Genomic DNA, 14663 nt, shown 5'->3' on the forward strand with positions numbered 1-14663 from the left:
ACAAAGTTCAAAACATCGCCAACATGGATTTGTTTTGGGCAGGCATCTTATTTCTTGTGTTTATACTTTTTCTGATTATCGTGTTAGGACTGACATCCAGCGAGAAGGAAGGAAATATCAAAGATTTCCCGTCAAAATACCCAGAGCAAAAGGTTTGTTTACAAGGATATATATTGTATCGCTTTGAATATATTTTGAGTCGCTCATAATGTTGGTGGGAGTAGTTCACTTGACCGGGCGCACTTTTTTCGGATGAACTTATTCTCACCAAAGGTAAGCCAACTCTAACCTTTACTCTATGGATCTAGAAGAGTGTGTGTATGTGTGTGTGTGTGGGGGGGGGGGGGGGGGGGGGTGGGGGGGGGAGGCTGGGCACCAAAGAACTAAGGATCTTGAAGTGGGGTGCATAAGGGTAAGGATACAGCAGTGCGCTCATTAACAAGCGCTCAGCAGTCCCCAGGTAGAGCGACCAGTAAACTGCATTCTAGCCTATAGGTGATTTAGCCTGCGTGAACCTCAAACTAGACTTTAGGTGACACAAAGGAATAATAATTGTCGATATAATGAAATATTAAAGGGGCACTGATGCGGAGCAATTTCCGTGGACTGGTGTAAACTTTTGTTATTGTTTTTCTCCCGTGAGTACCCGGATGATATCCCAGAATTCGTGACTGGTTCGAGACCTCTGCTGCGCAGTCCGTAAGCGCAATTGATAGTTTAATTATAGACAGATCAACTGAGGTGAGGTCATTTTTACTTCATTACAAATGTATTATGAAAACAAATGAAACACTTTGAAGGTTAATCATCTGCCAGTGGTAGAAATGGTAAAAAACTATTAGGACGGAAAAATAACGAAGCCAATGTACCTCTCTATATTTTGTCTCATAACCCTAGTTAGTTTATTGTCATACTTGTATGATTCTGAAAATTGATAAAAGAACACACAATCTGCTTATACTCATAGTAAATTTCTAACATAACAGCAACATTTATACATTGTATAGAATGCCAATGTGGATCCTATTTCACACACATACGCGATCTAGTGTGTTTTTTCTGTCATACAGATTCTGCTGAATGCTACAACAAATAGATTAAAACAAAATGCAAATAATGAATGTAAATCAGACTAATTTTATGGCAACGATGTCAGGCTACTACCTTGTTCAGGAATGTATCCATCAATATCCACGTAAAAGAAATCGTATTCCATTCATCTGCAGCTGGTAAATAATCCTGCTCTGTGTCGCGTGTCTTACAACTGTCTCATTTGCGAAAAAGTAACACATCGTTTCACGTCTTTCGTTGGTGAAAACCAGATAAACCTCTCATTGGTCTCCCAAGATAGCACACCTGGCAACTAATTGTATGATGTCCACTATTCTAAGTAATTTAGTTAACCAATAATGAGCAATCAATCAATCAACGCAAGGGTGGTTAATTCTTTGAAGGGAGGATGTTGTTTTTGCACTTACACTTTACGACATGGTGTAGTCATCTACACACACTGCCTTTTGACAAATCCTCTAGAAGATAAAAGTAATTAATCAATCAGTGTGTTATCGGTTAATCCTTTGATCGATGTTTGTTTTTGTAACTCAGCTGATAAACCCTCTTGCATCACTTACTTGCACATATTACATAACATACAATACATTTGCCATTACAGACCTTAATTTATAATGTTGAGTATTTACTCCAGACAGGAGAAATGCCAAATGGGAACCTTTGTTGAGTAACCGAAGTGGTGTTACTACTAATTATACCTGTTGAAGATGTAATCTCTGTGTCGCATGCAGCCTGAAAACACTTATGAGCCGAAACTGTTTTGAGGATACCAAGAGAATTTCGTTACATAAGGAATACACACGGGCATTTGCTGTGTACTTGGGTAAATAGGTGAAATAAGGGTTTTTTACGTAAGAAAATTTTCAGATTTCTCTACCAAAGGCAAAGTCATCGTTTTTTGTTTACGAATTCAAATAAATCAACTGTGTGTTTTTATTATCATAGATAATAAACCATTGTAGCTACCATAGCTACCAAAATGTAGGTATGATATTTGCTATCACTGCTGAACCAACACTCAAAACTACCTAAATATAAAGCTTTGCAATCTTCCGTACTGAAACAAATGGCTACGTGCCTGTAGACATCATATTTTCATGTAACATGATTAAATATTGAGGTTAAAAACACTGAAATAGGATCAAATTGGATCAGTAACTATACCATCCAAACATCCGAAAAGAACTACACAGCTGGGATATTTGGTTACGATCAGACAAGGAATACCATGGATATTTTTAAACAAATGGCATATGATGGGCATCCGGCCTCCCAACTGTTTAGCTGAAGAAATTCTGCTAATATGGACAGGAGCCCAGTTCCTTTGTCCGTCACGGTCGAAGGAGCGGGCGCTGACCAATTTGCGGTTTGGTTTCATAATTAGACCGTTGGCGAGAAGCATTATTCGCTCCGCATCAGTGCCCCTTTAAGACATATTTCAGCCTACTGCCTGCATGGTTGTGCCCAACTCAAACTTGCACCTACATATTTTGTTCACACAGGCAGACATTGTTCTAAATATACTCCTCAAAAAGTTGGGGCCCTTTAGTTTTAATTTACGATTGGAAACATTGGTAGTCGATCAGTGTTGATAATAATGAATGTTTTGAGAGTGCATCACCACACACACTTCATTATGACCATAGTTGTTTGTACAGTATAATCAGTCTTGAAAGATACTAATATTGGTGTATGACGTGAAATTTGCATGTGTATGATTTCCTTTTTCAATCAAACACCAACAAATATGTGATGCAAGGTTCTTGTCAGAATAAATGGCTTACAGTTATTTATCGATCAACTTTGAAATCGTCCAAGTCAAGAATGACGCCCATATACGTGTATGGCGCTTCTGTGTTGCGCATGTGTATCTCATGATTTTGTTTAGAGGTGGTGATAAAGAAAAAAATGTGGTGCATTCATAAGATGCCCATCTTTGAAATGTTTGTTATCACTTATACTTCCTATCCAAATTGAAAGTTCAGGTTCCCCTACTTATTTTTTAGAGTATGATTAGTCATATGGTTATCGTTTCTGAGTGAGTGAGTTTAGTTTAGAACGCTTTAACCACTAGGCTACCCCACCGCCCCCTATCCTTTCTAAAGATGGCAACACAAACACTCTGATAACCACACCGAAAAAGTATCATTTGACAAACAATTAAGCTATTTCAGAAATATTTTAATAATTTATGATTAAAATGATGTTTTGACAGTCAGCTGTAAGACAACAGTCTGTGCATAATCAAGTCTCCACCTCACAGCGATAAAGTGAATTTAGTTTTAAATGAGTGAGTGAGTTTAGTTTTAAGTCGCACAAAGCAATATTCCAGCTAAGCTTTAAATGAAGAATATAGAGCTCAATGAGCTAATCACAGTGTGTAATTATATTCATGGAAACAGTGAGCAAAATAGCCACTGGGCTGGTAGCCTGTGGCTAGTAAAACTCCAGTCTGACCAGTATATCGCCAAATTCACTGGCCCAATTGGTATGTATATTTTCATGGAGTCAGTTTGTAAATATATATATGTTATCACACGAGTGTGTTATGGTATGGTTAATATTCTGCATTAGGAATAAACATTGTAATTAGCAAGTCTTTGCTAGCTAAATACACAGTGCTTATTGATAATGCAGGATATTAACCATCTCAAACCACATAAGTGTGATAACCTATTTGTCATACAATGTCATTCTTACATCATAATTAAAGAAATGTGATTTCATTTGCCACAGATTATGAAACTATACTTCATGGGATCTGCCCACATATATATAAGACGTCACAAATATGTATGTAGTAATACGTGACATCACAAACCCGGTGACATACCATAGACTGGTCATCAATCAGGACACAACTGCCTACCACTGACGCTATGCTTGTTCACACTGTGAAAGTAGTCCCTAAAATGTACATATGACCTCTCTTAAATTTGCATCGTTATCCGTATATGACCCGAACAGATACTGAAAACATCCATTGGCATTATCCTGCCGAGAACACTATCCATTGTATGATAAATTACTCTCTCCGCCTTGTTGAGTCATAATCCACTTTTAAATCATGCAAGATTACGGCCGGATTAAACTGTTCATCATATTAGCAGCTTAATGATGAAACGTCTGTCATAGTCACGAATTTGGAAATTATATCACAGACTGCATGGAAACAGCTCCCTGAAACACAAGCTCTATAAAGGATCCATTAGTGTTGCACAGAATTCATTCAGTCACCTCTTATTTACAGTAATTAATCCCATGGGCTATATCTATAGTTATAAACCTAATTCTGATCACTGCCTTTAATGGTCATTATCCTTTCTACTTGCACCAATACCCGGTAAGAGGTTTTACTCCCAATGTAAAACCTGGGAATAGGTTTAACTAGATTTAAGTAAAACCTATTCCCAGGTTTTACTAGGAGTAAACCCTCGTCCCGAAAGTACCGGTTTGGAGCGATCAGCCACCGAAATCTGCATTCACAGGAAAGGAAAAACAAAAACTCTGACAACAGTGTTTTAATTGAAATTGAACGTCATTGTAACACTTCCGTGAGCGACAGTTTGTGTTGTACCGGAATCTCCCTCTGAAGTAGGAACCGACACTGTCGCAGACGTCTGAGTTTTCTTTGGAGCTGAACATGAGAGAACATCTGACGCCATTGCTTGTTGTTGATCACTGGTTCTCTTGTAAACCCTCACTGCCTCGCTTTTGTGACCTACAATAAAAGAATTCATCTTGATAAGTCATTTCAAATTGTACATAACCGTTTGAAAAGCAATTTATATGATATTGTAATCGCTTTGCTTGGGGCCATCATTGGGATTCGAACCCGGATCTTGGCATGTTAACCATAACACATGTTGACATCACAAGTTCTAGCATTTAAAATCGCCAAATTGCAATTTGGCCCAGTCACTTCAAGTTTCATTCGTGTTTTGCAGATATTCATTGAGTTACATACCAGTTTGTTCACAAATCTGTTGCTCGCTTATGTTTGCCTCGTAGAGACGGGTAGCAGCAGTGCATCTGAGCGAGTGGTTCGTTTTCCTTCCTTCAATTCCGGCTTCAGCACATATTCTCTTCACCGTTGTCTGGATTGTGTTGTGGCCCATGGGCGACTCTAGGTACCATTTTCCATCCTTAGGTTTCTTCATCGGGGTGAAGTAAAACGCATTTGCTCGAGTTGAAGATGGTAGGCTGGAAAGTTAAATTGTGTTGACATAGAATCAATTAAGTATGAAATGTTTGCATTTGTCATTTATATGCCCCTAAACCAATGCGTGCAATCATCATCAGGGAGTAAAATTATAAGACAATTTACATGCAGTATGGGTCAAGTCACCCGCATGATGTGATTAAATGAGTGGTATATCTAAAGAATGTATAACATGTATCAGAAATGTATCAGAAAACATCTAATACATACCAAAGTGACTTGTACTTCATGAAAAGGCGCACATAACATCGTTCCGGGTTCTTGGTATTTTCATACGCTCGCACCTTTTTCTTCTGCAGTTTCCTGTCTTTCACTCCCCCGGCATTTGTCTTAGAGACGTCTTCCACATACTGCAGGTACCTGCGGCCGTTCTGGTCTGTATGTGGGCCTGTAATCTGAGGTTGTTGGTGTAGTCTTAAACTCCGATGTTCCTTTCCACCTCTCAAGGCGAAGTTAAGTCCTGGAAAATAAAATTCCGTACACAATTATATAATGTTTATCTATTTTGGTCTTAACACGGGATTCAAAATATCCATCCAAACTTTGTTTGGTTTGGTTTGCCTCAAAGTGAAGTCGGGCATTTTGTTCCAGTTAATCACATTTATTTTCGATGTGAAGGTTTGATTGTAAATGCCAAAATTGCTAATATCCGACTTTTCGACAGGGAAATCAAATGCAAAATGCAACTCACCAGTTAAGTAGAGGACTGTGTCCAGGAGTTTTTGCGGCGTGCCTTCTCCAAGAGCCCCCTTCTCCCACAGAGTGTTCTCCTCGTCTCGAGTTATCACCTCTGTAGGTTTTCTCACGTCTGCTCCAAGACCAGCTGTGGACCTCTCACGCATGCATGCGTCCAGTGCCTGTCTGCTGTCCTGGAACTCTTCGCCTTCCATCAGATTGTAAGGAGATTTGTTAGCTTTCAAGTGTGACGCTATTGCCGTGAATAGCCCATACACAGTAACAGCTGGGTAGCAAGTCCCGTCCACTTTCCTCGCCTCGAATAGGAAATACTTTAGGGCTGTATTTATATCTTTAGCAGTCATATCCAGCAAGTCTTCAGTCAAGACGGACGACGACAGCGCGATGTTTGCATCCATTGACCTCGTCCGACGCTCTTCTTGCCATCGCCTGAATACTCCTTTCACCCAATCATTTTTGTACCTTGTCGTTCTTGGAACACATCGAGATAATTTCCTTTCAATATCTTCCTCAGTCAAAGGTGCCGCGAAACGGAACAGAAAATCATCATCATCATCAGCAGCAGCAGCAGCAGCAGCAGCAGCAGCATTGTCATCATCTTTCTTAAACTGCGACTGTGTTAAAAACATTTCGTCTTCGCTCTGGTTTGCCATGGTTAGCAATGAGCGGATTCAAGTAACCACGTGGTATATAACTGACTCACTCACAAAAAACACGTGCACTGCGTGAAAATCCCGTGCGTTTTCTAACTTGTGCATTAGAGTTGCGACATTGCTGTCATTCCGAATGTTCGCGGTATAGTGAGGTCCTAATTCCTTATAACGCAATATTTAAAATGACGGTTTATAAGCAAGAGAAAAAACTTCGGAGGCGTTTTTTCTCCTATACTTATTGTAATGGTAACTTGGAATTATCACTTGTAAAAGCAAATTCAATAAAGATATTGTTAAAAGATGGCCTGTATGGATTTTTCCACTATACCATTGCGTGTATTCCCTAATATGCTTTTCAAACAATATGTATTTGAATTTCTTTTCAGAATACAGCTACACTGATAAAATAATATGACAGGTTTTGCGATTATCGCTTTGGTCAAGGAAAATCTTTAGAGACTTTCATTCACAAAGAATATTTTCCTTTGTAATCCATTTACAAAACAGCTTACTTTACATACTATATATTCAACCTAAGTTTGAAATTCCTGTCATCAGAATGTTGACATGCATTTCGGAGCCTTATCATGTACAACATAGGATGCACAATCAGTGTCACTTACTGTCAGACACATTAGCTCCCAGTATATTGATATCACTATCAGTATCGCAATACAGTCTATTGCCAATAGACAGCCTAGGTTAAAGGTTTTCTTTCACTCAGAGCAGATGAGCATGCAATCATATTAATCTAATTTTATCAAGATCAGATAGTTATCATGTGCGAGGACTAGATCTGATTTTAATAAGATGACAACTAGTTCTAGTGAAGGGAGTTCAGCTATAAAATCTGAAAGACAGCTAGCCCTTTATTAGATGCCCTTGATGAGAGGCATTAGAGTAGTCAAGTGGTTAAGGTGTGTGTTCATCATACAGAAGAGCATGTTTTGATCCCCCACAAAGTGTGAAGTCTATTTCTTATGTTTTAAACTTACATAAAATCAAAAGCCTCTGAATTACTTTTAAAGATAGTGTTGCCTGCCTATATCCCACTGTAGTCAATCCTGGAGTCATTCAACATGTTCAACGGACATTTTAGTCCATTTTCCTTGATAAATGGTATCGGATTAGAGGCCATTCATAATTTATGGCCATGTAAAGAGGTGACGATTTTTTGGGGGTGTGAGGATGGGATCATCAGTTTTTATACACATGTACTGAGGGTGTGAAGGGGGTGGGTGTCAGCAGTTTTAATATTGATATTTAAACATTATGAGATTGACTAAAACAAGTCTTGGCGTCCTTCAAACAATATTTCTGTATGTATGACTGAGCTGGACATAGAACTGTCCTGCAGATAAAGCCATTTCTTTGACAGCTTTGATATTTTACAACCTATCTTGTGATCTGGTCGAGGTGTTCCATGGTTGTCGTGCCAGCACTGTTTTATGACAAGCACTGACAGTGGTCTTCACTCGGTAGATTAATTTTGAGTGAAATAGGTCTTGATGCCCAACTCTGCAGCCATGGACATACTTTCTGCAAATGGAGTATGTAGCAGGACATGCAGTTGCAATGGAGATGAGATCCTTACCATGTCAGGTAGATGACGAGCATAACCTCAGTTCAGAAAGACAGATGATCAGCTCTTCACACTCAGAAAACTTATATTAGCTATAATGTGCTCTAGTGATTACCTCCCTTAGCAGTATCAGGATGTGGGAATGCCATAGTCCAACATTTTACACTTTTTTTGAGTTTGATCAGTTTGACTTTCGTAGCAGATTTCTTTCTGTTGAGGTCTTGTGGACAAGTTGCAAAACCGGGAAAGGCCACATCTTAATGCTGTGTTTACAATAGACCACAGTTAGGCCATTCCGATGCAAACCAAATATCATACAAAATCTTTATGATGTTGGAACATTTTGTTTATTTTTCCATTTCTTCACATTCTTTTACAGTTTTATACGTTCTAACAGGATCTGATATGCATTCGTATGAAAGGATATCTGATCAGTTACACTTCAGTGAAGATCTATTGCAAACATTGGACTTTTTACAATCATCACGATTTGAGTATATGATCTCTTGCGATATCTTATGTTTTGAAACATTCACAATGATCTGCTACCTATTGTTGCGTTCTTTTGAGACAAAGGAGGGCGATTAAACACAATATCTCAGACAGTATGAGTTACTTTGGAGCCTTTTCGTTTACCCTTGCCCTTTTTCAAGTCCATCTCCAAAATTATACAATGAAAATGTGTAATATGGCTTGCAGTTGGATCACAGCGTGTTAAAAAGCTCCTAAAATGCATTGAATCGTATTAGACCGAGATAGATTGTGTACAACGTGACACAGTGCAGAAGATCTTAATAGAATCTGGATATATCTTTATGCCCTGCCATATATGGCATAGAGGGTTATGCTCCGTGTCTGTCAGTACGTATGTGCTCTATCCACTACTCCACTAAAAACGCTCAGTGGAATTCAGTGAACTTATACATGGGCCTTCTTGGGACTCTAATGGTGTGCATCTCGTATTTTGGGGTCTTTTCATTTATTTATTTTTTTTTTTTTGTAAGTTTAGAGACATTTGAATTTCTCTATGATAATAGTGTAGTAGAGGATGAAGTTGGTGGTGTACATTATCCTCTTCTCTTCAATAACTACCTTATGGAATTCATTAAGATTACACATGTGTTTTATAGGGACTCTAAAGGTGTGGATCTCATATTTGACTTTGTATTTTATTTATTTTTTTGATTTAATGCAGTTTGAACTTACATAAATTTTGTTGAATTCCTGCTCCTATGTGTTTCAATGGGACTCTATAGGTGTGCATCTCATACCATGTTCATCCAATTTCTTAATTTTGTCACTTGTACAGATGTTTGAACTAAGTTGAATTGGATTCTTTTCATCCTGTTCATCCCATACAAAAGGGGATGTACTTTAACCACTTCTTCTCTAACAGCTCTGCACAAAACTCATTTCCAGATGATGGACTTCATACATTGTACCCATGTAGGGAATAAAAACCAATTAAGCAAATGTTTTAACTATTAGGCGCCACCACCCCGTTTGCAGCTGTGAAATTACCTACCTCTTCAGCAGGAGATAGAATGTAGAAGATGAAGGATAGCTACTTGTCTCAGGAACCAAAGTAGCAGGGGTTCCAAAATGGCAGGGGTTGAAGTCACTTGCCACAGGGCAAGTCACTGTGCCTTCAAGAAAGTAACTTGTCCTGACTAATTTTTCACTTGCCCTGATTTTATGACACCATGCTTGATGTTAATGTTTATTGGCTATTTATCAAAGAGTGATAATGTCACGGTCTACTAGCTCTACTTTATTATTATTGCAAAATTTAAGAGCTTCATTAGGAGCAGATATGAAATGAAATCCAAGATTATTTGCAGTTTGAAACCATAAGTGGAATTCATCTGGTAGCCCATGAACAAGTAAGATACCATTATTTGACTGCCCGAAATGAAAACTGACTTGTCCTGGGCATAGGGTGATGGGATCTTTTGACCCCTGAATAGTCAAAATTAATTCAAATAGTAGATAATTGCTACTAATGGTCAGAGATGTCATATGTTGTAGAACTGACTAGAAGAAGAAGCTAGTGATGTAATGGAAGTTACAGGTAGCAGTGCAGTATGGTTTCAACAGATCCATGTAGGGAAAAGCTCAAAGTATACCTATGACATTATTGTTATCACTGATCAGTACAACACGAGTCTATCAATTTAGTCTCTGTCGTCCACCATCCATCCATTAGCTAAAACATACAGCAAGATTTGAGGCTTTTACTGTCCCATTAATAATTATTTTAGTGAAAATATTTTCGTGACTTTTTAAAAAATGTTTAAAAAATTGTGTAATTGATTGCCATATTTTTTCTCCAGTTGAATGTTACTTGTGACATGTGAAGCCAAAGAGATCTAAAATCAGCATCTAACTCTATGAGAACGTTACCATGGTTACTTGGGGAGAGTTTCCTGTGTGTGTTTTAGCAATCTTTGGAAAATGACCAGAATCGTGTGCTGTAGTTTGATTGATGAGAATCATTGTTTAATGGATCCTGGAAATCTTCCTGACTGCATAGGAAACTTACCTGCCTGCAGATAATTGAGGTTTTACAAGCAGCGTAGTTTATCATCCAAATGGAATTCATCATTTATTTTTTTTGAGTGAACAAGTAGTGATTTATTCAGGAATACCAAGTTTATGGATAGTCAACGTCTTTATTGCATTGAGTGCGACATTTCATCTGAGGTTCTAGCACTGTTATCACTCGCTTGAATTGTCTTCACAACTTCCAAAATGCCTCTCAAAGAAAGTGATTTATTACCCTGAAATATGATGAATATCGTTGTGTACATGTCTAAATTCTAACCCAACTGTCAGGCAGATGCACAGGAGAATCTGGCCATCCATGTTGAAAATAACTCGTCTAGGGGGTGGGGCAAGCAGTCATTTCAGATGCTAATAGTACGGATAACATTTGTGAACATTTTGAGTCAGTGATGGATAGCATGAAACCTTATTTGGCTTATACAGGGGAAGCCATCTAAACCGGCAGCCCTCCAATCCGGCATGCTCTCAGTCTTGGCACTATAATTTGGTCCTGGCAGATAATGGTTTATACGCCCTCTAGTGCGGCATCAGTTTATTCCGTATTTCAGCAGAGCAAAGACTGTCCAACTGACTGTTTGTACAGTAATTAACTCTCTCTTGGCTGAGACTGCTGTTGATTGATTGGCTGAATGTGTATTTACAACACAGTGGATTACAATCGGCATGAAGCTGATTCTTGTTTCAAACTGGTGAGTGACACATGTCACTTGTATTATGAATTAACCCTATTAAATTACTAGTACGAAACAGTTGACTAACAGTTTCAAATATTTTGGAAAAGTGGAGAATTCAGTTGTATTGTATGGCACACAGAACATCATTCTTGGGTTGAAAAGGGGAAAGTTCATTTTTTGCCGTTCTCAACGAAAGCTGGTTTAAAGGGCTTCCACTGTACTCAAATTTTCAAATTTCTGAGCATTGTATCCTCAACAGTAATGCAGATCTAAAAAATCATTTTGTCTACAGTAAACCTTGTTGTTGTGAACTTTGATTATGGAGAAACGTCCATCTAGTGGACAATTTCTACAAAGTTTAAGTCATTAGAGAGCATAATACTGAACTATGATTTAACAATCTGGCACTTCTGATAAAGCAGCTGTTCTTAATGCTGTAAGTATGCATTCTCCTTTATAGTGAAATTGTAGTACATTCCATGGCATTCACAGCACATTTGACTAGGGCTGTGCAGAATTATGTATAAACGGTACAGTATCTCGCAATATGGTTATCGCCATATGGTTCAGATACTACAGTATATTGGGTTAGCTCCCTTTGAATTATCTGCCCTTTATTTCCATAGCAACAAAATGTGCTATAAAAGTACCAGATGTGCTTTTAAGCAAGAAAAGCAAGATTTATGGATGTCAGCTTCTTGTTGTGAATAATGTGTTTCAGAGTGTTACTTACCCTTTCATCAGGTCATGAAGCAAGCATACGCTCCGAAATGTTGTGTTATTCACAATAAAGAAGTTGACATCTATTAATCTTGTTTTCTTTTCCTGCTTTCCACGTTTGAATGCCCTCTGAAAATTTGACCAATATTATGTTTGGACTTATTAGTAGCGCCTCTGGCTCAGAGTGACCATTTTGTTTGTTTTATAATGGAACATATGTTATCAATTTGTCATAAGGGCCAAACTCTTATCCATTTGGAGGACTATAATGGCATCTTAGTTATTGGAGGTCACATGAGATTTTAAGCTCAAGTAGTTCACTCACATGTCACATGCAATGTAAAACACAACTTTGCAGATTCTGATACCTTTCGGCATACACTTACCACAACAAATAATCAAAATGCCAATTCAACCTATAGTGTTGAAAAAAAATGATTTTGAAAAACGCCCACGAAATATAACTAATTTTGCTCAGGGAAAAAGTCACTGGTTTCTACAGCTATGCTGCACTGCGCTCATAATGCCTTAGCAGTAAATACGTTCGCAGAGTTTGAGACAGTATGCCTGCATGGAGTATGAGGTTGTGAGCAGTAGTCTAATCTTGATTGCGTACACAAACAAGTAAATAATCTACTTGTTACACAAGAAAACAAAACATGTTGATTGTGATAAGCAGACTCTGTCACAGAGGAAACTCAATGTCTGGTTTTTTGACACTTATATGTCTGCCTGTTCGTCTGCTGATGGAAGTAAGCAATGCACAACTTCAATCACTGATCATATGCAATTTGAAATTAACACTTATCAGGCTTATAAGTCATAAACAAAGAGGCAGCTAAGCATATCGGCAAATGCACCAGTGGCCAGTGAAAAGACTTCGTTACACTTGAGTGCACACCCACCATCTCTCACTGGGTTTGGTAACGCGGCTGCTTCGTTTCGAGGGAGGTAAACCCAAGTACAAAATATTGCACTTTTGATTTGTGATTATAATGCTTATAATTTTGTTTATTTGTTTTTTTACTTAAACAGCAACACATTTTATATATCAAGAATAAGTGATAACTGTATTAATTGTGTTTGATTTTTTGGTTGCATGTGAACTTCAAATCATGTTTTAGTTTCATTTTGGAATAGTTCATGGTAACACAGGTTTATACTGGGGTTAAATCTGAATGAATCACTGACATACAGTTATAATTATATAAGTATAGTGCAATGAAGTGCATTCCTGAGTGCAACCCTGATCATGAAAATCATGTTATACTATTACCTTTATCATTATTGCTGGCAAAACTTTGTAGCAATAGAGTACATCAATTAAACATTCTACATTAAGATTCTGTATTGTTTTATTTATCTGTAAACCACTGACATACAGCAATTCACAATGAGGACAGGGAGTCTGAAAGTATGGAGTAACGGCCACAAAGAAGTCAACATATTGTAATATGCATTGCGATAATCTTGAATTATTGCAGTATTTCACAATATGACAATCATAGTAATATCCAGCCCTACTGTTGACCCTTTTCTGAATTACAATATCCTCCTTCTGTCTCTGAGAAGATCTGGATTATAAGTGATCTTCAGTAACCCATGCTTGTTGTAAGAGGCGACCATTGGAATTTGGTGGTCAAGCTTGCTAACTTTGTTGACACATGTCGTCATATCCCAGCTACCTAGATCAATGCCCATGCTGTTGATCACAGGAGTATCTGGTCCAGATTTGTAGACTGCCACCATGTACTAGTAGATGGAATATTGCTGATTGTGATGTAAAACTAACCCTCACTCACTCACTCACTCACTCACTCAATCAGTCAGTCAGTCAGTCAGTCAGTCAGTCACTCACTCACTCACTCACTCAATCAATCAATCAATCAATCAATCACGAGAGCTTATACAATCTAAAATCAATGGTCCCTTTCACTTCATAGAAGTGTAGTGTAGTGTATTTCCGGAAGAAGTTACCGTTATCTCTTCATGTTGACAGGCAGCAGACAAGGAGCATTATGATGTTGCCATTGTTGGTGCTGGCCCAGCAGGATCAGTGTGTGGCTACTATCTGGGTAAGTAGTAACAGGACACTAACTTATTCTTTATGTGACATATTTCAGCATAATTTCCTCTCCTCTGAAACTGTAGGGTGAACAACATTGGGCAAAACTTATGTATCTACTGTGGAGTTCCCCTGAATCTGCATCATATTTGGACATACATTTTGACATCCAGTTTTCTGCTTCCAAAACAAATGTACTGAGTCCTTTGAGGGACTAATATTGTGAGTCTTGCTAATGAATATAAGGGAGATAACTCCCGTTGTTTCACATTTATACTAGAGTTACAATTCATTTGTTTTTCATATGACATATCAAGGTGTATGTTCCAATTCAGTTAATAACAGTTAAGGTCAGATCTTTGACACTTGACATAACAGAGAATTTCTACAACTTTTTTTAACTGTAGTTAGTTAT

At 38.0% G+C, this 14663-nt stretch overlaps 1 protein-coding gene across 1 annotated transcript in view; it reads left to right on the forward strand.

Annotated features, from left to right (window-relative positions):
• Window position 1: 1 nt before the first annotated feature.
• The window catches only part of LOC137297708 (conditioned medium factor receptor 1-like), a 30783-nt gene continuing 16121 nt past the window's right edge, over window positions 2-14663 (forward strand). The window contains exons 1-2 of the mRNA XM_067829638.1: window positions 2-152; window positions 14183-14258. Coding sequence (XP_067685739.1) covers window positions 24-152; window positions 14183-14258 — 205 coding nt within the window. The 5' untranslated portion in view covers window positions 2-23. The remainder of the gene's footprint in view (window positions 153-14182; window positions 14259-14663) is intronic.

The sequence above is a fragment of the Haliotis asinina genome, chromosome 1 (assembly GCF_037392515.1).
Source record: "Haliotis asinina isolate JCU_RB_2024 chromosome 1, JCU_Hal_asi_v2, whole genome shotgun sequence".
NCBI lineage: Eukaryota > Metazoa > Mollusca > Gastropoda > Lepetellida > Haliotidae > Haliotis > Haliotis asinina.